General features: G+C 37.9%; 1 protein-coding gene across 2 annotated transcripts in view; it reads left to right on the top strand.

Moving 5' to 3' along the window:
* Positions 1-21,867, top strand: part of pdia5 (protein disulfide isomerase family A, member 5) — a 73,662-nt gene extending 51,795 nt beyond the window's left edge. Inside the window, exons 14-17 of one of the 2 annotated variants that reach the window (XM_079821992.1) lie at positions 3,463-3,593; positions 9,481-9,551; positions 17,488-17,622; positions 19,866-21,867. In XM_079821992.1, coding sequence (XP_079678118.1) covers positions 3,463-3,593; positions 9,481-9,551; positions 17,488-17,622; positions 19,866-19,946 — 418 coding nt within the window. In that variant the 3' untranslated portion in view covers positions 19,947-21,867. The remainder of the gene's footprint in view (positions 1-3,462; positions 3,594-9,480; positions 9,552-17,487; positions 17,623-19,865) is intronic. The other variant, XR_013816912.1, reaches the window with a different exon arrangement.
* The last annotated feature ends 2,701 nt before the right edge of the window (positions 21,868-24,568 follow it).

The raw sequence follows: 24,568 nt of genomic DNA on the forward strand, positions 1-24,568 counted from the left end.
GCAATACATTAGACACACACACACACACACACACACAGGTTTGTTGATGGAAGCACACTTGTTAATGCTGATGCTGAGGAATTGCATTTAAAAACTGAGTAACATTACTAAGTAACGTCCTGATCAAGGTTCGGGTTGTATAACTAGTTCTTCCATTGCCAAAATCAACATCATCATTACTGTCTTTTACAGTGTGTACTATCGCTGAGCTTTAGGAACAGGAAGCCTCCTGAACAGAGCTGAAGATCAGTTATGGTAATGGACGATTGTTTCCGAAATACGCGCTGTATGCGGTAGACCAATCACAACAGACTGGTCCGTCTGACCAATCAGAGCAGAGTAGGCTCGTGGAAAGGAGGGATTTCGAGAGACTGATTCATCCATTGAGTCGTTTGAGAATCATTGAACGTTGTGGTGATGTGCAATGTATATTATGAGGAAATGAAAGTGTTTTTAGACCTTTAATGCATGTAAACCTGTTGTTGGAGACCTCCAAAACTAAATAAGGAAACTTTAAAATAGCATAATAGGGGCTCTTTAAAATTAGGATTTTCTTTTCTATTTAAATGCACATTTCTTTAAGAAATTGATAGATTTATATACTTGGAACTCATGTAAACCAAAAATAAGTAGATCCCTTTCATTTAACCTTCAAAATGGCAAAACTCATTCTCACTCTCATCACATGGAAGAGCTAACTCTGCATTCTTCCTATTGCCCTTTCCATAAAATATTGCTGTATTCATTTTCTGAAAAGAAGAAATGTAGTCATTTATACTTAAATACAACTATAATACAATAAACGCTTCAAATAAATGAATAACTGCAATTATATTATTGATGCTACTAATGTATAAAAAAATCCCAATGTGGAAATACATTACTGCAATTCCAATGTGTTACAGCGTTGCCATATGAAAAAAATTATAATTTCTCAATTTACAGTAAAACTATGTTAGATAAAGTTGATGTGTGAATAAAAAGATCTAATTAACATTCCAAAGATGCTGCAAAAAATCCCAGATGAGAAGAGATGTTTAGAAATGAGGATAATGGAGCAATTTCGGGAGCAATTCAACAGGTTTATTCCATGGGAGGGTGACTGGGAAAGAGTTTAGAAATGTGTACACATTTTACACTGTGTAAATTGTAGCGGCATTTTTGTATTCAAATTGCAACCTCCCTTTCAAAGCGCATAGAGACGCTACGGTGGCCGTCACAGGGCAAAGATGTCATCATCTGAGACAGCAGAGAGTAGCTAGCGCTCTGTAGAGCAGTTTGTCCGTTTAGGGCTACTGTAGAAACATGGCGGAGCGAAATGGTGACTTCATTGTAAGGGGACCCACGGTGTATGTACCCACTTTGTGGTTTTGTTTTAAATGTTAAAGTAGTAACTGAATGTCACCTAGTTAAAACAAGTGCTAGACTTTTGAAAAAAAGGCGAATTTTTTCAGAGAACAGAATTGTTTGAAAGCGCCACACATTTGACCTGGATATGTTTTTTACGCATTACCGAACTTCGCACTAAGAGGGCCACATAACTGACAGGGGTTCAGTCAATGGGAACATGCTCCCGAAAACACGCCCTGACTGATTCTAAAGAGCGACCTGCATGTGGGCTGGGAGTCTGAGAATTTACTTTTACACTGCATCTCCCTTGACTTTCTGGGATGTGTTCAACGGAGCTTGACTTCAATCAATCACTGCTAAACTCACCTCTCAGTGGAAGAGCTTGCCCTTGTTTGATCCTGGAGCAGTCCTGCTGCGCAGGCATCAGCTTTGAGTTTAAGTGCATGACTGTGCCATCTCACAGGTCCCAGAACAGCAGGGCCAAGCCTGTTGTCAGACTCATAGCATTACTGCAATATGGTAATACCATGGGACATGGGAAGATTTACTTTTGACACATTTTTCAGTCCCAGATCCAGGCCCTCTACAGCAATAAATTGCAGAGAAGGGAAAATCAGGTGATGAGTCAGAAGAAGCCATTGTGGTGAAAAAGGCAAGACAACAATATTTCTGACAGGAATGGCTGAGGGAGTTTGCGTGGCTTTTATCTTGAAAAAACACCAACACCATGAACTGTATCTTCTGCTCTCTATGTGGTCTAAAACGCGGGGAAAAACCAAGTTTGAGGCAACCGGCACCGCATAGTTTAAACATGACACACTAGTAGCTTGAAGCATAAAATATGCCGAGACAGACATTAAAGAAACTGCATCGTCACATCCAACAGCATTTTGCAGATTGGAAGCTAACATTCAGTCAGCAGATGATAGTGAAATTTAACACAGCATATTTCATAGCTAAGGAGGAATTACCATTCATCAAATTCATGGGTCAAATTGAGTTGTTAAAAAGAACGGCGTAAAATTGAATCCTGCATACAGCAGCGACACAGCATGTGCAGATTCACTCAAACAGAAGATTAAGGATGCTGCTTATCTCTTATTTATGATTGATGGTGACCACATACTTTGTTTGCATCTATGGATGTACATTTGTTATGCAACAGGCTTTAAAAGAAATGGTGGTTGAAATAAAATGTTGTCTGGAGTCAACCAATCTAAATGCTGCTTGAACTCAACCAATCAGCATGTTCAGCGCCCAAGTCCTACCCCTGAAAGTTCCTGAACTTTGAAAAAGTGCTACCTCTCGAGCAGGGACTTTCTGAGGGAGAATTTTTTACCCGGAACTTCATTTAGACCCTGGTCCCTGCGGTCGAGAAACACAGAGTACCACCACAAAGTTCCTAGTTCCTGGAGAAAGTTCCTGCGGTGAAAACGTATCTATATATACACTACCGTTCAAAGGGTTGGGGTCAGTAAGATTTATTTAATATTTTTAAAATTATGTTATGTTCACCAAGGCTGCTTTTATTCTAATATGCTGATTTGCTGCTCAAGAAACATTTCTTCTTCTTATTATTATTATTATTATTATCAGTGTTGTACTGCTTAATATTATTTGTGGAAATTGTGATTGTTTGATGGATAGAAAGTTGAATTAATTAAAAAAACAGCATTTGAAATAGAAAACTTCAATGTATCAATGTGAAAGTCTTTACTATCACTTTTGATCCATTTTTATTCAGTTATGCTGAATAAAAGTGTTCATTTCTTTAAAAAAAATCCTACTAACCCCAAACGGTTGTGTATATGTAGTGTATATTATACACTATTTAGGGCCCAAGCACCGATGGTGCAAGGACCCTCTTGGAATTGCTCTGTTTATTCACTATAAGTGTCTAAATACTTTTGGAGCCATTTAGTTTCACTGAATTCTTAGGTGTAGGGCTAATTACATCAGCTTTTCATTCAGTATATTAAAGTGATGATGCAAATTTGTATAGTTAATATATAATTAGCTAACTTGGCTGTGAGTATTATGGTTTCAGAGATCTAAGCCTAACAGCTTAGCTATTTAATCACAGGCTCTCTCTCTCTTTTTTTTCTCTCTCAGTCCCCAGGCCCCACCTCCTCCAGAGAAGTCGTGGGAAGAGATGCCGTCCAGCGTGAGCCACCTGGGAGCCGAAGATTTCAGGGAATCTCTGAAAAAGAAGAAACACGCCTTGGTCATGTTCTATGCTCCATGTAAGCCTTCTGTTTTTTTCCCCCAAAATACCACAGCTGTTGTTTCTGTCTCAAAGCACGTATCCAGGCTTCTTCTAAACCTTTTAACATTATGAAGCAGAATTTTGTTGCATCCTCCTAAAACATCATGTGTGACGGCAATTATATGAAGCAATGAAATGTGCAGGTGGCGTAACATCTGCCAAATGGCACCATAGCTTCCTGCATATAATATTTTACAATGTTTAAAATATTCACAATTGGCCATAACAGTTTCATTTGATGTTTGCATCTCTGTATGTTTCTGATGTTCAAATGTTTAGGCTCAAGGAAGCAAAGGGACGAATTTCCTCCTCTGCTATTATTTGTGAAGTCAAACACAATTCAATGCATTATAATGCATTTCTATTCATCTTAGTTATATAGTGCTTTTTACATATTATATATTGTTCCATAGCAGCTTTAAAAAGAATAGTGCATTACAAAAAACCCTCAATAAATAAGAAAATGGTGACTATGGCAAAGAAAAAAGGCATAGAAAGAAATTTAAAAAAGGCATAGAAAGAAATTAAAACAACCCCAATTTTCACTACTGTGATGCTGATTATTTTTTACCATTTGAAATTGTAACTGCAACTATATATATATATATATATATATATATATATATATATATATATATACAGTGAGGAAAATAAGTATTTGAACACCCTGCTATTTTGCAAGTTCTCCCACTTAGAAATCATGGAGGGGTCTGAAATTGTCATTTTAGGTGCATGTCGACTGTGAGAGACATAATCTAAATAAAAAAAATCCAGAAATCACAATGTATGATTTTTTAACTATTTATTTGTACGATACAGCTGCAAATAAGTATTTGAACACCTGACAAAATCAATGTTAATATTTGGTACAGTAGCCTTTGTTTGCAATTACAGAGGTCAAACGTTTCCTGTAGTTTTCACCAGGTTTGCACACACTGCAGGAGGGATTTCGGCCCACTCCTCCACACAGATCTTCTCTAGATCAGTCAGGTTTCTGGCCTGTCGCTGAGAAACACAGAGTTTGAGCTCCCTCCAAAGATTCTCTATTGGGTTTAGGTCTGGAGACTGGCTAGGCCACGCCAGAACCTTGATATGCTTCTTACAGAGCCACTCCTTGGTTATCCTGGCTGTGTGCTTCGGGTCATTGTCATGTTGGAAGACCCAGCCTCGACCCATTTTCAATGCTCTAACTGAGGGAAGGAGGTTGTTCCCCAAAACCTTGCAATACATGGCCCTGGTCATCCTCTCCTTAATACAGTGCAGTCGCCCTGTCCCATGTGCAGAAAAACACCCCCAAAGCATGATGCTACCACCCCCATGCTTCACAGTAGGGAGGGTTTTCTTGGGATGGTACTCATCATTCTTCTTCCTCCAAACACGTTTAGTGGAATTATGACCAAAAAGTTCTATTTTGGTCTCATCTGACCACATAACTTTCTCCCATGACTCCTCTGGATCATCCAAATGGTCATTGGCAAACTTAAGACGGGCCTGGACATATGCTGGTTTACGCAGGGGAACCTTCCGTGCCATGCATGATTTCAAACCATGACGTCTTAGTGTATTACCAACAGTAACCTTGGAAACGGTGGTCCCAGCTCTTTTCAGGTCATTGACCAGCTCCTCCCGTGTAGTTTGGGCTGATTTCTCACCTTTCTTAGGATCATTGAGACCCCACGAGGTGAGATCTTGCATGGAGCCCCAGTCCGAGGGAGACTGACAGTCATGTTTAGCTTCTTCCATTTTCTAATGATTGCTCCAACAGTGGACCTTTTTTCACCAAGCTGCTTGGCAATTTCCCCGTAGCCCTTTCCAGCCTTGTGGAGGTGTACAATTTTGTCTCTAGTGTCTTTGGACAGCTCTTGGCCGTGTTAGTAGTTGGATTCTTACTGATTGTATGGGGTGGACAGGTGTCTTTATGCAGCTAACGACCTCAAACAGGTGCATCTAATTTAGGATAATAAATGGAGTGGAGGTGGACATTTTAAAGGCAGACTAACAGGTCTTTTAGGGGCAGAATTCTAGCTGATAGACAGGTGTTCAAATACTTATTTGCAGCTGTATCATACAAATAAATAGTAAAAAAATCATACATTGTGATTTCTGGATTTTTTTTTAGATTATGTCTCTCACAGTGGACATGCACCTACGATGCACCTATATATATATATATATATATATATATATATATATATATATATATATATATATATATATATATATATATATATATATATATATATATATATATATATATATATATATATATATATATATATTATTATATATATTATTATATATATATTATATAATAATATATATATATATATATATATTATTATATATATATTATATAATAATATATATATATATATATATATATATATATATATATATATATATATATATATATATATATATATATATATATATATATATATATATATATATAGTATATAATATATATATATATTATTATATATATATTATATAATATATATATATATATATATATATATTATTATATATTATATAATATATATATATATATGTATGTCAAGACTGAAGCTTGTTGCCCTTTTATGTTGTAAATCTGCAACAAAAAGCCTCCGATCGTAGCCAAATTGTTGTAACGCTCTTCCAATTTACGCAGATGCTACAATACATGTCAAACTGTTTTGAAATCTGGCCAACCAGTCATCAGGTCTGCGCATTGTCAACAAGAAAGCAGCGATGAGCAACAGCCAATGAAATTGTGAGAGGAGGGATAGACAGTGGTAAGCAGGAGCCAAAAACAAAACATCAAACTCCTGCCCACGTCTCCCCTAAAACTGTCTCTTCCTTATTGGCATTCGGCTCATTTTCTTCTTTTTCTCCCTTTATGTTGTTTGTTGACATCTTTTCTAGAATTGTAGTGTTGCTATGTTGAGTATGTGTGTAAACAAATCTCAAGAATCACAGCAATAGTCAGGGAGAATGATGCTGTTTGTGGTGAAAAGTTTGCCATTATACTGCATGGATTAGCCAGGACATTTTTTAATGTAACTCCGATTGTATTCGTCTGAAAGAAGAATGTCATATACACCTAGGAGGGCTCGAGGGTGTGTAAATTATGGGATAATTTTCATTTTTGGATTAACTACCCCTTTAAATTGCCATGAAAATAATGTCACAATATAAAAAAACACAATTATCCCATTTTCTGTATTATATATTTATTTACTTGTTTACTTGTTTACTTGATCCATTTAAATGATCTGACTAGGTCTGTGTTCTTTAATTTATGTGTCGTCAGTAGATCACGTACAAAACCTTCCACTCCTGTCTGCGTTTTTAATTTGCCACGTTTAGTAAATCTGGCCCTTAGTGTTTAGCTTTTCTTTTCTTTTCTTTTTTAATGTATACTGCATACACCTGAATCGGCTCTTTTGTGCTGAATTTGCATCAGTTATTGGACTTTTTTCTATCTGCAGCATCAGTATTGGTTGTACTCACATTTGAGAACATAATTTCATATTATTATGCCTTTTTTGTTATCATAACTGAGGCGTGTAACAATTGCAGTGTGTATTCAATGAACAATTCTATAATTTTTTTTAAGGTGTGGTTGATCGCCCCTTTTTACAAGATGTAAAATAAGTCTCTGTCCCCAAAGTGTGCATGTGAAGTTTTAGCTCAAAATACCCCACAGATCCTTTTTTATAGCATGTTAAAATGATCACACTTGTGTCCCTTTAAATGCAATTTAGCTGCTGCTCATGGGGCGGAGCTTCAAGAACTCCAGTTAATAGCTCAGATTACCTCATGCAGACAGGCAATGAAACTGTTCAGCCTTTTATGTTCAAACCGGAGTCGGACAATGATGGAGAGACTCAAGAAGAAGTGACAACATGTAGAATGCAACAATATGTTCCTAAATGGTTAGTTGATGAATTTATGTAGCTGATGTGGAGCTAACTATATTTAAGTCATTGATTAGCATATTCTGTCGTGATAACCTATACATTCTCAACATAGCCTCACCCCCATTTATTGCGTGTTCCCGGGGACACGGTTTATGTAAATTTCAGGGTTAGTGATGTCACTAACCCGGGAGGAAACTTGTGTAGTCCCTACAAGCTGTTTGTTGTAGTCCTTAAAAAGCTATTTCTTTAAAACAAAATCTCTCCCTTTGATTTGAACTTTGAGCGTTGTAACTTTGCAGATGTTTTTATGCTCAAACAGCAAAATTACACACTAACTAAAGTTAAAAAAGTGAAATCATAATCAACCACCCCTTTAACATTAGACTGTATTGTGTCATACTTTACATCTACTGACCTCTCAGTCTCACTGGATCCTTTAATTACAGCTTTTCTTTAGAAGTGGAATGCAACCAAATTAGCTTTTGTATTGGATATTAAAGACTGTTAATCAAAACTGATTAGTGGCACAATTTATTCTGTGATTAGCACCGATTTAAATCCGAGCCCGGCAGTGCTTTATTGAATGATTCCATCAGTGTTGCTTTGTTCTGTTGAACGGCCATTTGATGAACATGATAGTGGGCAGCCTGCATCAATGTAGAAGCAACTTTCTAGTTAATGATAGGGCAGGTCTTTGCATTTGTACTGCGCTGAAGGTTTAAATATCACCCAGCGACTCTGATGATAACAGTGGTAACACTTCGGAGCGAGCATGATAGTTGAAACAAGCAGACTCGAGGGCTTTAGTTCTCTCAAGCCACATCCCATATGTCAGATGTTAATGTCAACACAAGCACACAATTTCTAGGGAGCAAATGTTTCAGTGCACTGGAACTATTTTGACAATTGGACCGCCCTAGAATTAGTTCCCAGGGCAGTGCACTTACTACTGAACTAGGGTCGATTGAAACGCACCCAAAATTTCTTCTTGCATATCATGAAAAATTATTATGCTCTGTTATTTTAAGTACAGCTTCTGCCCACGCTTTGAGTTCTTGATTAGCGTATCTAACTTGGCACTGAGACAGACTCGCATCGACCTTGCATGAGTCTGGAGGCCTGCCCAGCCTTTCTTCTCCTCATATAATGGCAACATGAGCCAAAAGTGGAGGTACACAACTTTATGCTCCATTATTTATAATGACCCTCGTGTGTCTTAAATTAGACGCCTTGTTCCTCACACAAGCAGGCCTTTGTTTGCTGCCCTGCAAATTATGACCGTGCCATTAACTGCCATTTAAAAGTCACCAGTTTTCCAAAGTGAACTCACTTGCTTGAATAACGTAAAATAGAACAAATGTGTGCAAACAGGATTGCGTGACAACCTAAACTAGCACAGTAAATGAGACAGTTGTCCCATGGCTATGTTGCCATGCCATTTGGCAAGTTTTTAGCTTTAGGCAGCTGTTTATTCGATGGAAGTTGTTTGTTCGAAACATTTAACTCCAAATGCCATGCATAATTCATAAGAATAACACCCTCAGCATTAAAACCACCTCGAAAGAACATGATGGAAATTTAAGTTTAGCAGTTATGAGGGTAGAAACTCTTGCCTATTCTTTGGTACGTTTGATGGACATGCATTGCCTCAGGAAAGCCCCCGTTGGGCCTATAAGAATAAGAAAGCAACTTTCGACGTGCTACATAGATTAATTTTGTCATTTTAACCTGCTGCACACAAGCAGTGATGGATTAAATTTGCATTTGTTTGGCTTAAGTTATTATCATGTGAGTAATGTCTTTTTATTTTTAAAGAATTCCGTTATTGTCTTCTGTTCTTTTGCGTTAGTATTCATCTCTATTTGTGTATGCTGGGATATATCACCTCTTGCTGTTTGTTCTCTTCATTTATGAGGTGAGACAGCTCGATGAATACTTATATCTTACTGTTTTCTCCAGGGTGTCCACACTGCAAGAATGCCGTCCCTCATTTCACCACAGCAGCCGAGCTGTTCAAAGAGGACCGCAAGGTGAGGCTCAGTGCCATTAAGGAGATTTCCATCCACTCTAAATAACAAACGCTTTTAAATGACTTCCAGGTTCTGTCAAGCGCAATCAAGTTCGCTCTCTCTCATTCAGACAGCCTTCACACATCCTAGAATTTAATCTCTTTTCATCTCCAGAACATTCTCAAGGACTTCAATGTCAGAGTCCCTTTGCCGTCTGATGCTGTTGACCTTCAATCCTCTACCTCACCCGTTGTTCCTCTGTTGAAATCTGTATTCTAGTCTGTAGCAGATTATGCTGCCTTGGTCATGTTTTGTCAGTTTAAGTCAAACACTCACTACAAGACTAAGCCTTTTCTACCCTGTCATGTTTTAAGTGGTTGGTGCCTGTGACAAATGCAAATGTCCAATTTGGACATTTTAGTCCAAAATAAAGTGTAAGGGCCCTATTTTAACGATCTAAGCGCATGGTCTGAAGCGCATGGCGCAGGTGCACTTAGGGCGTGTCTGATTCCACTTTTGCTAAATTAACGATGCAAAAGACGGTCTGCGTGCCAGGCGCATGGTCCAAAAGGGTTGCACCTAGTCTCTTAATGAGTCAAGGGTGTGTTTTGGGCGTAACGTGCAATAAACCAATCAGAACCTCATCTCCCATTCCCTTTAAAAGCCAGTTGCGCTTGCACCATGGCGGATTCGCTATTTACATGGCGGTATTTGTGAGCGGAACGACTGAACGGCTCTCCAGAGAGGAATCCTTTTATTTCTAATATTTAAAAATGTTTGTGTGCTGCTGCGCTTCCCTGTGTGTGTATGTTGTACGCGTGTTATGCACCCGACCCTAGGTGCACATTACTAACGCGCCCTTTAAATAACATAAAAAATATTGCGCTATTGTCTTTAGACCAGGTTTTTGTTGGTCAATGGCGCAGTCGTTTTCAGTTGCCTCAAAATAGCAACGTGCCAAAAATGTGCCTCTCGTTTTCAGAGCGGCACGCCCATGGGGGAACAGTTAGACGTGAATATGATGACTGCACCGGGCTGAAACTAGCAAAAAAACACGCCAGGCGTATGATAGGACCCTAAAAAAGTGACATGACGTGAAGGCCAAGTAGGGTAGCCCATACTCATAATTTGTCCTCTGTTAGTTGCACACACATTAGGACAAGTGAGTAATGAACACACACACACTGCAAACCGTGGGTAGCCTTTTTTTTGTTGTTTCTGTGGCACCCAGGGAGCGATTGGGGGCACCTCAATCGTTTTGAAAAACCAGCAAAACTGTAATGTTACCCATTATCCCAGTGACAGGGTAATCAAACACTCATAGTGACATGGAGGCACTTCCTCCTGTTTTTTGGCTGTATTGCGCCTTTCCCCTCTCACATGCACAATGTGCTTAGGCTTTGGCTATGATCTGTGGCATTTTGTCACGGACTAGGTGAAGACTTAAAACATTAAGGGCTGACAAGCTTCAGTCTTGTAGTGTGCGCTTGGCATAACTTTTAAATTCACACATCGCATTCACTTTGACGAGTGCCGATGTTTCCGCCTTTTCACGCTTCAGACACGTTTTTCCGAGTAACACTCCATCTCAGACATCTATGCACTGACATTTCATCATTCTCTAAATCTTTCCTCTTTCTCCTGAAATTTCTTTGAAAGTAGCTGGCTCTCTTTTGGATCTTCAGGGGCCTGTGAAAACATTTCCCTGGCTTCTTTAACTGCATGCATTTATCATTGGCCATAAGACAGTGATGTTGAATTGTTGTTTGCAAATGTCTATAATTCATCAGGCACAACGTCAGTCCTCTTCAATTTCCCTATAGCTCTTAAGTTTGCGCATAATCGTTATTCAGATGAACTGCATTTGGAAATTCACTTTGCCAAGATTCAAATGGAGCCAATTTTGAGCTAACGCCCTTAAAGATATTATTAAAAACAGATATTGTTTGTCTGAAGAATAAAAGCTTGGTTCATGAAGCTCCATCTGCTGTTTTTTCCAAACAGTGAGCCACTTCACATCATTTAAAATACAGTCATAGTTATTTTTCACACATGCATAAACCTCTGCTTTTGTCAGTCATTGCATCTCTCCGTAGAGTTGCACTCAAGATGCGTGACCACATGAGCATCAGAAGCATTACATTATTTACACACATCACAGGGCTGTTGAATGCTTGATTCTAATTTGTTGACGAACATTCAAACACACAGCTAAGCAAATGAACCAAAACCCACAAAGACACTGACCATGCATACAACTATGACAAACAATAGGATAAAAATTATAATTTACATGCTTTTCCCACTAATTTACCTTTCATTATCTATGGAAAATGCACTTTTTCTTCACCCAAAAATGAAAATTCTGTCATTAATTCCTTACCCTCATGTCGTTCGACACCTGTAAGACATCCGTTCGTCTGCGGAACAGAAATGAAGATATTGTTACATCCGATTGTATATCGTTACAAAGTCCATCTCACTACAGTGGTTCTAAAATAACTTTATGAATCTGCGACTTTATGAAAATAACATAGCGTTATGAATCAGTGAGTCAAATCAGCAGTTTGGATGATTTTGCGGTTTGACACGCGATCCGAATCATGATTCGACTCACGATGATTCGATTCATAACGCTTCGAAGCTTGATGATGCCGTGTTTTGAAATCGTCATCACTATACAAGTCGTTATTTAGGGGTTTTTTGCGCACAAAAACTATTCTCGCCGATTCATAAAATGAATCTAAAATATCTTCATTTCTGTTCCGAAGATGAACGGAGGTCTTGCGGGTGTCGAACGACATGAGGGTAAGTAATTAATGACAGAATTTTCATTTTTGGGTGAACTAACCCTTTAAGTCTGTATATCAATGTCTCAAGCCTCCGTTACTAGCTCTAAAATTAAATGTTTTAATTCGCAACAGGCTTGGGATGAGATATGTAAGAAATAATTTCGAAACGCAAGAGCAGAAATCTGACTTGATTTATGTCTTGAAATAAAACAATGGCTCTCATTCACTAAGCATGTATGCACGAATTTGTCTGCGTTTTCATGAACAAGTCATGATTCACTTTCGGACTAAAATGTATTAAAAATTTACGAGAAATAATGTAGGAAAAACTGAAACCACATACCACACACAAAAAGCACTTTCTCTGTGCGGTTATATTTCATCTTAACACAACTATTATTATATGATATTATATTATATTATTAAACACAATTAAATTTTATCTTAAATATATTTCATCATGCAGTGAAAGAGTAAGAAAACTGTGTTAGATGCCACTGCAAGGTTTCTCTGAATAACACCGATTTATGAGTATTTACAGCTGGCTAATAAGAGATTTGTAATCTGGGTCTGTATAAAAGGTGTTTATTGTGATTAAACTGGTTTTAAGGATGACACACTTGGCATTGCTCGGGGATCTGGCAAGAGCGTGTCTGCAAAGAGTCAACTGTTGTGCAGAAAGCCTTTATATGGAGATGGTTTGGGCGTGTTTTATGCAAATGACTAACCATATGCACACGGCCGCTTATTTATAATACTCAAACAAATTCATGTGGTTGCACTTTATTTTACAGTTTGTGCACTTGCGTGTACTTACCTAAGAAAGTACTGGTTAATATAAGGTTAGGTTTAGGATTAGTACCTAGTTATTAGTAATAACTATATATGTAATGACCAGTTATTGTAATAACTATAATAAGTACATAGAATGTACATGGGGAACAGGACTGTGAAATAAAGTGCTACCATGTGTTCATGTGCTTACGCATGTGTTGTGAATTAGAGATTTTTCTTCATGAGAAGTTCTCCTGCACGTACAAATATGAAATAATCCACAATTATTAGTGAATGAGACCAATGTCTTGAGGTGTGGTAACCATGGTATAAGCAGAATAATTGACTCCAGGCCGTTTTAAAAATTAATGCGCACCTGATGCTTCACATTGTGGCTGCATTACCACCACTGGGTGTGCATAATATTTCAATATATTTTAATGGCCTGTTGTCATGAAACTGCTCACTCATTCACTCATCCATTATTCACTACACAGTGAATGCTATACTTCACTATGTAGGGAAAGGCAGGGTGAAAATGAGGTACATATAAGGAAAAATCACCTCCCATACTGAAATGCATTTCCAAAAATGTAATTTTGTATTTATGATTTATTTATGAACTTTCTTTTTTTAAAGATGTATACAAAGATAAAGAATACAGAGACAGAAATGGAAATTGAAATAGAAAGGGGAATACAGTTTTGACATGCAAGAAAGGTGCCATATTTTAGTAAATATCGTTGTTGGGTTTACCTAGGAAGCATGTAAATGTCTTTAATGTGAATAAAATCTGGATGAGGGCTTTTCCAGTTGAATAAAATTGTTTTTTTCCTTGCCTTAATTCAAATGAAATCTGCGCAACAGTAGTAAAGAAAAGGGCAGGAAAGGTCTAGAACATATGGATTAGGGAAGCTCAAATCTGATTTTAATAACATTTCATTCAAACCACATATGGATGTAGTTTGGATTGGGTTTGCTTTTCGGACTACAAACAACCGAGTTGAATATTCCAAACAATCTAATTTTTTCGGTCATTTTTTTTCCTGGCATGCCAATCAATTTTTATTCATTTAAAGCATCAAAGGAATTCTAGAGGAGTTTAGTAAAATGACAGGTCAATTTGCAAATGAATGTGACCCTGACACTCGAACAAGAAAGCTTGTTTAGATTGTATGTAGAATGGTTTGTGGTTCTGGTTCCAATTATCTCCTCCTGGTTCCACTGTTCATCCTCTTCCTCATTAGTGCTCATTTCCTTTATATACAGTCAGTGCATTAGTAAACATTTTAAATGGCCTTCTAGCAGCGCATGGCCTTCAAATTTTAATGTAAAGCCTCTTTGCACTTTGTTTCCTGTCTGACTAAACAGTTTTTTTGTTTGTTTGTTTTTTTAGTAAAAGCTAACGGATGCGGTCCAATTAAATACAACTGTGAAAAAAGGCTAATGGTGTAAATCCTAGTCTTGGTTCAGATGTTCTTTTGTTGACCTGTTTTAACTTCAAATTTTAGTTTCTTCTGTAATATTCATGAGCTCACTGGCTGTTTCATTTCCTTTGCGCAATGACCTGAGCTATTTCTCTGTGAGGTTGATAATTACTGTCTGAGATGGATCTCTGTGCCCTTGTGAATGACTTTTTCAACCTCATCCATCTCATAAACCACCCTCTGTAAGCACGAAATCCAGTTTCCACAGTCTTATGTTGCTTACATCTGCTTATTGTTGAGGTTATAGCGAGATCAGTCAGGTGCCAGGAGGGTATTCCACCAACGAATGAGGATCAATATCAGAATTGGCTGGCAACCAAGTGAACAGTCCCTTTCCTCTCAATTTCTCCTGTCAATGTAAAGACCGAATAATCACTAGCACATTCATGTCAACCTCCAATGAAACCCTGTAATCTGGGAGGATCCTGTTTGATTGGTGTAGCAAGCTCCTCTGCATCTTTTTTATGTGAATCGTTTTTCTCTTAAGAGTAAGAATACACCATGGCAATTTCACTAGGAGGAGAATTTATTTGGATACTGCTGAACTGATGTGGTTGTATAGCGTCAAACACGGTTGCCATGAAGATAAATATTGAGTTATGCAAATAGGGCTTTTTGTTTTCACCTTTGGAGTGATAAAGTGCACCTTGACAGAACCTTTATTTAGCACCTTGACTAGGGAAAAAAATGACAGAAATATGCCGTTCGCCAAGAGACATTTATGGTTCACTTGTTTGTTTCACTAACTGCCATCCTCAGATATCCTGAGCATTAATCTCTGCTCTTGTTTGAATGTTGGGGTGATTGCTATATTATTTTTTCCTATTCTGCTTTGAATGGCCTTTTCTCGACAGGAGCGTATTACTCATTTTTCCTTACCCTAGAGAAAAAAACGGCAGGCTAAATTCAAGATGTAGGGGTGCAGCGAGCGAAGCGGTTCAGTCAGTGCCAAAGCAGCTGTGCTGTTAGATTTCACAGTTACGTTTTCACACATTAAAACTCTAAAGGGCAAAGAAGTTTGATTTTAGGCACTTTTGACTGCCAGCTTCAGGTTTTTTATGTTGCTGTTTTATGTTGATGTTTTATGTTGCCATATCAGAAGAAGGTTTATATACAAGCCAGTGGTCATCAAGAAGATTCAAATGTGCTGCCATGAGACCTTATGGATTATTGAGCAGTGTTTTACATCTCTGTAAATTAATCCAATAAAAACCCAAAGCATTGTTCAATTCAGTCAACATACTATGAAATGCAGTAGGTATAAATGTAGTTGGGCTGTAGTTGAAAATGGGTTTCAAATATACAGGAAAGTAAATCCTCTCCTGAGTTTGGAACAATGAGTTTGCAAGTGGCTTATGTATATAACAACATTTACATGTGCACAAATAATGCGATTATTTACAATAATCAGAGTAAGGACTTAATTGCAGTTTACAAGCAAACCTCTTTACTACCGTTAACATGCAATACATGCCAATTGCTGCCAGTATACAAAACTCGGATACATTAGGCATGTTACTGGCCACTGTTTTAATCTACTTGCAGTCAAAATACATTTGACTTATTGGAAGGTTATCTGGTGCTGTGATGAACATCGCAATGACGCTGTTGTGTTGACAGAGTTAGTGATTCGGAGTGAAAGAACTAAAGAATAATGTTCAGTCATGAACTTGTGTGAACGACACGCGACATCCGTGTACAAACGAGCACATCCGCACTTTAGTCGGGGCGGTAATATTGCGATTAACGTGTTTACATGCTTGTTTATTGCGTTTAAATTCAGCATACGCCACTTAGTTTAATGTGAGTATGGTCTCTATGATTATGAGCTTAAATTGCATTAATTTGATAAAATATTGCGGTAAAGTTTAATCGCAATATTGCCAAATCCCATTATAACCGTATTATGAGGGTGCATGTAAACGCACTCATTGAAACCATGATCAGACAGCATAATTCCTCACCACACGCTACATCCTGCACAACTCGGTGTTGGGGGTAACTTGCATTTTGTAATCAGATTCTAGCTTTTTTTCTAGTTACTAGTAAAGTAACACAATACTTTTAAATGTACAATAAAATAGCTGAGTTACTTTTTCAAATAAGTATGAAAGTTACTTTGTTTTCCCATTTATTGACTGACAGCTCTCCTGCCCCCATGTTGAGAGAAATCTGGAGTAAGTGCAGAGACCTTGTGTAAACATGATGGTTATTGTAGTTTTAATCTTACTTGGAAAAAAAATTATTTAGTATTCCTCAAAATTTATAAAAAACCATGCAACACAAACTCAGAGTATTACTCAAACCAGCAATTATCAAATATGTTAAATTACACACATATACTTTATGTATTTAATCTCACTTTATTAAAGGGATAGTTCACCCAAAAACTCACCCTCAAGTTGTTTCTTTCTTCTGTTGAACACAAAAATATATATTTTAATGAATGTTAATGATCAAGCAGTTGATGGACCCCATTGACGTCCATAGTAGGGAATACCATCAACTGTCTGGTTATCAACATTCTTTAAAATATCTTTTGTGTTCAACAGAAGAAAGTCAAAACAAAATTGAGGGTGAGTAAATGATGACAGAATTTTCATTTTTGGGTGAACTATCCCTTTAGCCAATGTCTATGCTGACCTTAAATTATCTTTATTATGGAGTAATACAATATTGTAATGCATTACTTTTAAAAGTAACTTTCCCCCAACACTGCTCACAAACTCGTGCCTTTTTAACTTTGAAAAGTGTACTTTTATGTGTCCAAATAATCCTGATCGATGTTACCATAACTCTAATATATCACATTACCATAGTAATACTACTGTATCTGATACAACATACGTAGGTGTAATAAAGGTATCATTCGTGTCAAAATAATCATGCTGTCATTCCTTTTAGATTGCATATGCTGCGGTGGACTGCACAAAGGGACAAAACCATGAGTTGTGTAAACAAGAAGGAGTTGAGGGCTACCCAACATTCAACTACTACAACTATGGGAAGTTCAGCGAGAAATACAATGGGGAAAGAGGGGTAAGTGTTCTTTCATGTGAGTTATCTGAATATAGTACAGTGGCATTTGACAAAATATCAAACTAAGTTGCATTATTAGTAGCACTTGTGAAATTATAATGATTGGATCATGATAACATCACTTCAGATACGATTAGACTTTGCGCTCCATCTAGTTCCAACCATATGTATTGTGTTAAAATGTGTATTTATTTAAACATGTTAAAGGGATAGTTCACCCAATTTTAATTCTGTCATCATTTACTCACCCTCAAGTTGCTGCAAACCTGTATGAGTTTCTTTGTTTTGCTGAACACAAAAGAAGATATTTTGAAGAATGTTTGTAACCAAGCAGATAGAGCAACCATTGACCACCATAGTATTTTTTTCCCTACTATGGTAGTCAATGGTTGCTCTTTCTGCTTCCAGAATCCAGAAAATCCCATTGTCTGATTTTTAAAGAATTTATTTGCAAATTATGATGGAAAATAAGTATTTGGTCACCTACAAAAAAAGTTAGATTTCTGGCTCTCACAGACCTGTAACTTCTTTAAGAGGCTTCTCTGTCCTCCACTCGTTACCTGTATTAATGGCACCTGTTTGAACTCGTTATCAGTATAAAAGACACCTGTCCACAACCTCAAACAGTCAGACTCCAAACTCCACTATGGCCAAGACCAAAGAGCTGTCAAAGGACACCAGAAGCAAAATTGTAGACCTGCACCAGGCTGGGAAGACTGAATCTGCAATAGGTAAGCAGCTTGGTGTGAAGAAATCAATTGTGGGAGCAATTATTAGAAATTGGAAGACATACAAGACCACTGATAATCTCCCTCGATCTGGGGCTCCACGCAAGATCTCACCCCCTGGGGTCAGAATTATCACAAGAACGGTGAGCAAAAATCCCAGAACCACACGGGGGACCTAGTGAACGACCTGCAGAGAGCTGGGACCAAAGTAACAAAGGCTACCATCAGTAACACACTACGCCGCCAGGGACTCAAATCCTGCTGTGCCAGACGTGTCCCCCTGCTTAAGCCAGTACATGTCCAGGCCCGTCTGAAGTTTGCTAGAGAGCATTTGGATGATCCAGAGGAGGATTGGGAGATTGTCATATGGTCAGATGAAACCAAAATATAACTTTTTGGTAAAAACTCAACTTGGAGGAGAAAGAATGCTGAGTTGCATCCAAAGAACACCATACCTACTGTGAAGCATGGGGGTGGAAACATCATGCTTTGGGACTGTTTTTCTGCAAAGGGACCAGGACGACTGATCCGTGTAAAGGAAAGAATGAATGAGGCCATGTATCGTGAGATTTTGAGTAAAAACCTCCTTCAATCAGCAAGGGCATTGAAGATGAAACGTGGCTGGGTCTTTCAGCATGACTATGATCCCAAACACACCGCCCGAGCAACGAAGGAGTGGCTTCGTAAGAAGCATTTCAAGGTCCTGGAGTGGCCTAGCCAGTCTCCAGATTTCAACCCCATAGAAAATCTTTGGAGGGAGTTGAAAATCCGTGTTGCCCAGCGACAGCCTCAAAACATCACTGCTCTAGAGGAGATCTGCATGGAGGAATGGGCCAAACTAACAGCAACAGTGTGTAAAAACCTTGTGGAGACTTACAGAAAACGTTTGACCTCTGTCATTGGCAACAAAGGGTATATAACAAAGTATTGAGATGAGAGAACTTTTGTTATTGACCAAATACTTTTCCACCATAATTTGCAAATAAATTCTTTAAAAATCAGACAATGTGATTTTCTGGATTTTTTTTCTCATTCTATCTCTCATAGTTGAAGTGTACCTATGATGAAAACACAGGCCTCTCTCATCTTTTTAAGTGGGAGAACTTGCACAATTTGTGGCTGACTAAATACTTTTTTGCCCCACTGTAGGTGTGAACGGGCTTTAAGAACCACAGCCTGACATCATCCTGTTGTACTATATCCTGAGTCTGAAATCATTTCATACTCTTTTCTAGTGTGACTGCAACTTTAATGAAACATGTCCACAGTTAATGTAATGAACTACAGTACACCTGTTGCTGCTTTGGTTAAAATTACCTGTATGAATTTGAAAAGAGCCGACTTCCAAAGACAAAAAAGTTCTAGCATAATTTGTTTGCAAATGCCACTTGGTTTATCATTCATGCATTTGACAATTCAAGCATCCAAATATTTTTGGGGGGGCCATTGTGCTGACTGTTTTTCACATTACGAGGTAAACTGTTTCTCACCGTGTACACTGTCTACACCATACAGGAAGCTGGCTTCATTGGTTTCATGAGAAATCTCAGGGGCCGGGACCAAGAGAAAGTGGTCAAGCGAAAGGAGGAGCTCTAATAGTATGGGCGTGGTTCCAGTTGATGGGAGGAGCCTATCATTGCACTGTGACTTGGGCAGGGACATCCCAGCACTGATGCCACAGACTTGAAACCTCAGCTAAAAAGGCTATTTTTTATACAGCTGTGCCCTTATGTTTATAATACCAATGTATTACCATCAGACCACTTCAGATTTTTGCTTTGTTTTTTGTTTTTTTATTTCCTCAGACATTTTGTGAAATTGTTTCCAAATACTGTGACTTGTGTTCCTGAAATCCACACCTGAAATCTATGCAACACTGGTCCCTCACTCGCCAGGGTCCCGTACGTGTGACGGGTGGCTGGTGTTTATTTGGATAAAACCAGTTATCGCCAGGACACATTGCCATTACTCCCATTCCAGCGAGGAGGAATAATGTGTACAATCGTATCTGCAAATATTTTTATAAAAAAAAAAAATTAAAAAAGGGAAAAATGCTGTATGACATCATGGTTTTGGGAGAAAAAAAAAGATGGATAAAGTTGTTGTAGCTGAACTTTGTGGCCTTAAATGTTTGAATAATTGTCCAAATATTTTACCATTTTCGAGAAGTACAGTACTAGGGCCAAAAGACAAGGACATGTATTCAAAGTATTCTTTTCCCCTCATGTTTTATTGTCAGTTGTGACAGAATAAAATGATGTAACAAAACTGGAAGTGCAAAAAAAAAAAAAGCTTTAGATCGAAATCATTTCTTTTCCAAATTCATTCTGGAATTCTTGCAATTCTTGGCCCTTCACGTTCCATTGTAAATGATTGTTCTGCTTATTTTTAAAGTCTTGTCTGGTTTAAATGTCTAGTCTGGTTATGTAGTCTATGACCCACCCCTCTTCTGGTTTACAATGCTACTCTAGATCTCTAATACACATGGACATTTCCTCTTCTAAGCATGGGTACAAAAGGTGATGATGGGAACCGCAGATAATAACGTCTTCATTTATGCAGGAGGGAGATGGTTTGCTTTAAGGCATGTCGAGTGATGCTCATTTAACACGTCTCGCTGGTTTAAACAGTGCAGTGCCGGAGGATCTGTTTTACTTGCTCTCTGCCAGATGTTAGCACTCTTAGTGATACCCCAATATCTTTGTAGCGACTACACTATTATGTGTGTGTGTAAAACTCCCTGCTCTAGGCAGTATACATATTTAATGGTCTTGTAGCTGAACTTTTGTTGTATAATTCAGAAGGTTGGTTTGTTTCATTATAAATAAGGTTCTCAGGGATAGCGAAACACAATTGAAGAGCACTAGCGCTCATCGTAATTTGCAATCCAGTTGAGTGTTCTCTATTCATTTCGCCAAATTATGAATTGTTTACATGTGTCTTTGGGAGATTGAATACGGAAAAAAACATTGAACAGGATTTCAGTTTACATTTCCTTGCCAAATTTGCGGCAAGAAGCGTTGAATAAAACATGAGCCAAGGAACGCTGATGCATGGATGTCAATTATATGCAAGATAATGGCTTCAAGTTCAAATACTGTCTTTAAGAGCAAAGCAAGATCACATGCTGAATTTGTATCATGTAGCTGATGGTAAAAGGGTCCTAATGAGGGGAAGGGTACAGATAGTTTGTCAGAACATGTTCAATAATGGTCCAAAATGACAGATGTAACAAATGAACGTTTGCACAGGTTTGTCTCCGGTGCTGTCGAGACATGGTTCGTTTGTGCATTGACATTTACATCAATATTTGGATGGTTAAGGACTTTCATCTGGTTCCTTTGAGTTATTCTGTTGTAGAAAGGTGTGCTTTGTCTTATCCCAAAGGTCTGTGGAATGTGGGAGATACCACGATGCCAAGAAGTCACTGTCGCCATTTTGTTTTTTTTGTGCCCAGCCATATGTACAGTTTTGCTGCATTGATGAACACAATGCAAAATAAAAGGCATACATTTCCAAGAACCATTGTCCAAATTATTCAAATATTTTTAAAATGACTTATTTGGTAATGAACATAGCCAACTTCTTTTTTTTCCAAGATGAAATGCAAGCAGGGTAAATGTAATTGACTATTACTTTTTACCCCAGGGATGATGGTAAAAAAAATCCAGACTTAAATTGAAAGCATATCAAAATATTTTTAATTAAAGATCTTATAATATCCCATTAGAGACTTGGGAGGGCTCTTTTGACTTTGGGTGGGCCAGTAGGCCTACAACATAATGGGGGGGGGGGTTATTTTTTTCTGCACAATTTGTACAATGCTATAGTTTGTCCAAAGGACAAATGTTGGTTAGTTAGCCGCCTTTTGTCTGCCTGACCGACAGATCTTTTGTTTTCTATTTTCTATTTGGTCTGCATTAAGGTGACGCACACAGTACTTTAATAACCTTTTTTCTTTTTTAATCTTTTTACTACCTTGGAAAAAGGGACCCAATACATGCACACATGCTTATTAGAGATCAACTTTTATCCTACTATATGAAATTAGCCAATTTGTCCGGTTCATGAAGCCAACCGGGTGAAGAATGAGGCATCTGAGTCTGACCAAAACCTGTTATTTTTGTAGCGAATCTTTTTTTTGTAGACACGCTCATGGTAAATATGGGAAGATGTGTCATTACTTTTGAAAAGCAGGAGAAAATTAGTCTTCCCCTGCTGTCAATTAGCAGCTATGCTGTCATGGTGGCAACGAAAACTACCTGAGAAAACTGAGAAAACTAGCGCTACTGTGTGGTTTCTGAGTAATTTCTTATCAAACTTTTCTGTCAGGTGTTTCTGTTTACGAAAGTCTTCCTGGACTAATTCTGTCATGATCTCAAACGATCCGAGGCCTTTACCATCAAACCGCACAGAAATACCCTTGTAAGAGGCATGAGCCGTTTGCCAGATTGGAAACTCAAGGGATGAGTCACTTTTGGACATTTAAACTGCTGCCCGTGGAGAAACACCTGCTGGTGAAATGCATGTGTTGTCAAGTGCAATACGTGACTGTTTAATGGTTTGGAGAGAGGGATGGTTCCATCAGAATTACATGGAGGAAGCTACTGTGGGTGCAGGCAATTATTTTGCCTGGATGCACTCCTACTTGTCAGAACCAGGGGTAAAAAGAGGACAAGAAAATGCCTGCATGAATGAAAGTAAAGAAATGGAAGATAAATACCTGTGTGTAATATAGAGTACATCTTTTCCTCTGTATAATTGGGTGATGCCAAAAGTTAATAAAGTGTATCCAATCTCACTGACCTTAAACATCCAGGATATAGCTGTCATAATCCAGACATGGACTGTCAACCACCCCTTTATCGCCGGGAAATTGTTTGCCAGTGCAGACTGAATGCAGGCTAACAATTTTGTATCCATCAAACATAAGCATATAGCTTCTGGCATAAAATGGTCTGCCATTGAGATGTCTGCGTATTCTCAAGATCCATGTTTGACTGAAAAACGAACGAGCCGATAATAAAAGTGCAATGCAGTGATTATTGAATTTGAATTGTTCTTAAATTTGAATCAAATTATTATGATAACGAATATATGCGCGCTCTAACAGTTGTGGAGCATATGAAAACAGTTGATCAGCCCCATTAACTTCCATGGTGTGAAAAAAATACCAAACTGTAGAAGTTAATGGAACAACTTGACGGTGAGTAAATGATGACAATTTCGGACCAGTGATTCGGTCGTACACACAGTAAGTTGATATTGAGTAACTTACGTTTTAGACAAAATATTGTCTTTTTTTCTATTGCTTCGCCAACGAATCAGTGTGTTTGAAAGAATCATTTGAGTGAATGTTTCAATGCTATTCATAAATAAAAACGTCACATGTTTTGTTACTGAATCAATCGGTTGAATGAATGATTCACTCATAACACTGTCATTTGTTGCCACCTACTGGCGTAACTGTAACCTGCAGAAAGAGTCGCTAAAAAAAATCCCCATCATTAATACACAGACACCGTGTGTGTGAAAGGCAAGCAGAATGATACAGTCCCTGTGCTGTTAATCAATACTATATGTACATTCATTTCCTACCCATAATTAAATTTTTGAGACCATGAATCTAAAGCCTGATATATTATTTTGTCAATATTTGACTATAGTGCAAATGGTCTCTCCAGTTACATTGGCCTTTTGTAGAGCATTGTTTCACCTACTGCAATTTTCAGTTAGTTCAACACAGTCCTTTCAGCTTGTGGCATGAAAATGGATAGCCCGTGGAAATATTCAATAATAGCCTACACGTCAATGGGACAAATCTCGCAGTAACAAGTCAAAATACACCCCCATTACGTGAATAGATATGAAGAGATGATGCCAACCCCTGCGAGGACTTCAGACGACGCCAGCTCTGAATCAACATGCACCACTGCCAAATGTTCTATAAAGCCTATTGTAATTATTATGATCACAACTTGTAATAGTCTAATTGCTTTCATGAGATCATTCTCCTGCCTAAATTAATACATGAGCTAATTGCATTAGCATCTTAAATACATTTGACCTAGATTATGACTCTGAATTCTCATGTAGAATCATGCATTTTTCTGTAAAGCTGCTTTGAAACGATATAAAAGCGCTACACAAATAAATGTAAATTGAATTGCATTATTACAGGAGGAATAAAGATTTTCCTGCACCCTTGCTATAGCAAT

The sequence above is a fragment of the Gobio gobio genome, assembly GCF_949357685.1.
Source record: "Gobio gobio genome assembly, chromosome: 7".
In the NCBI taxonomy this organism is placed as follows: domain Eukaryota; kingdom Metazoa; phylum Chordata; class Actinopteri; order Cypriniformes; family Gobionidae; genus Gobio; species Gobio gobio.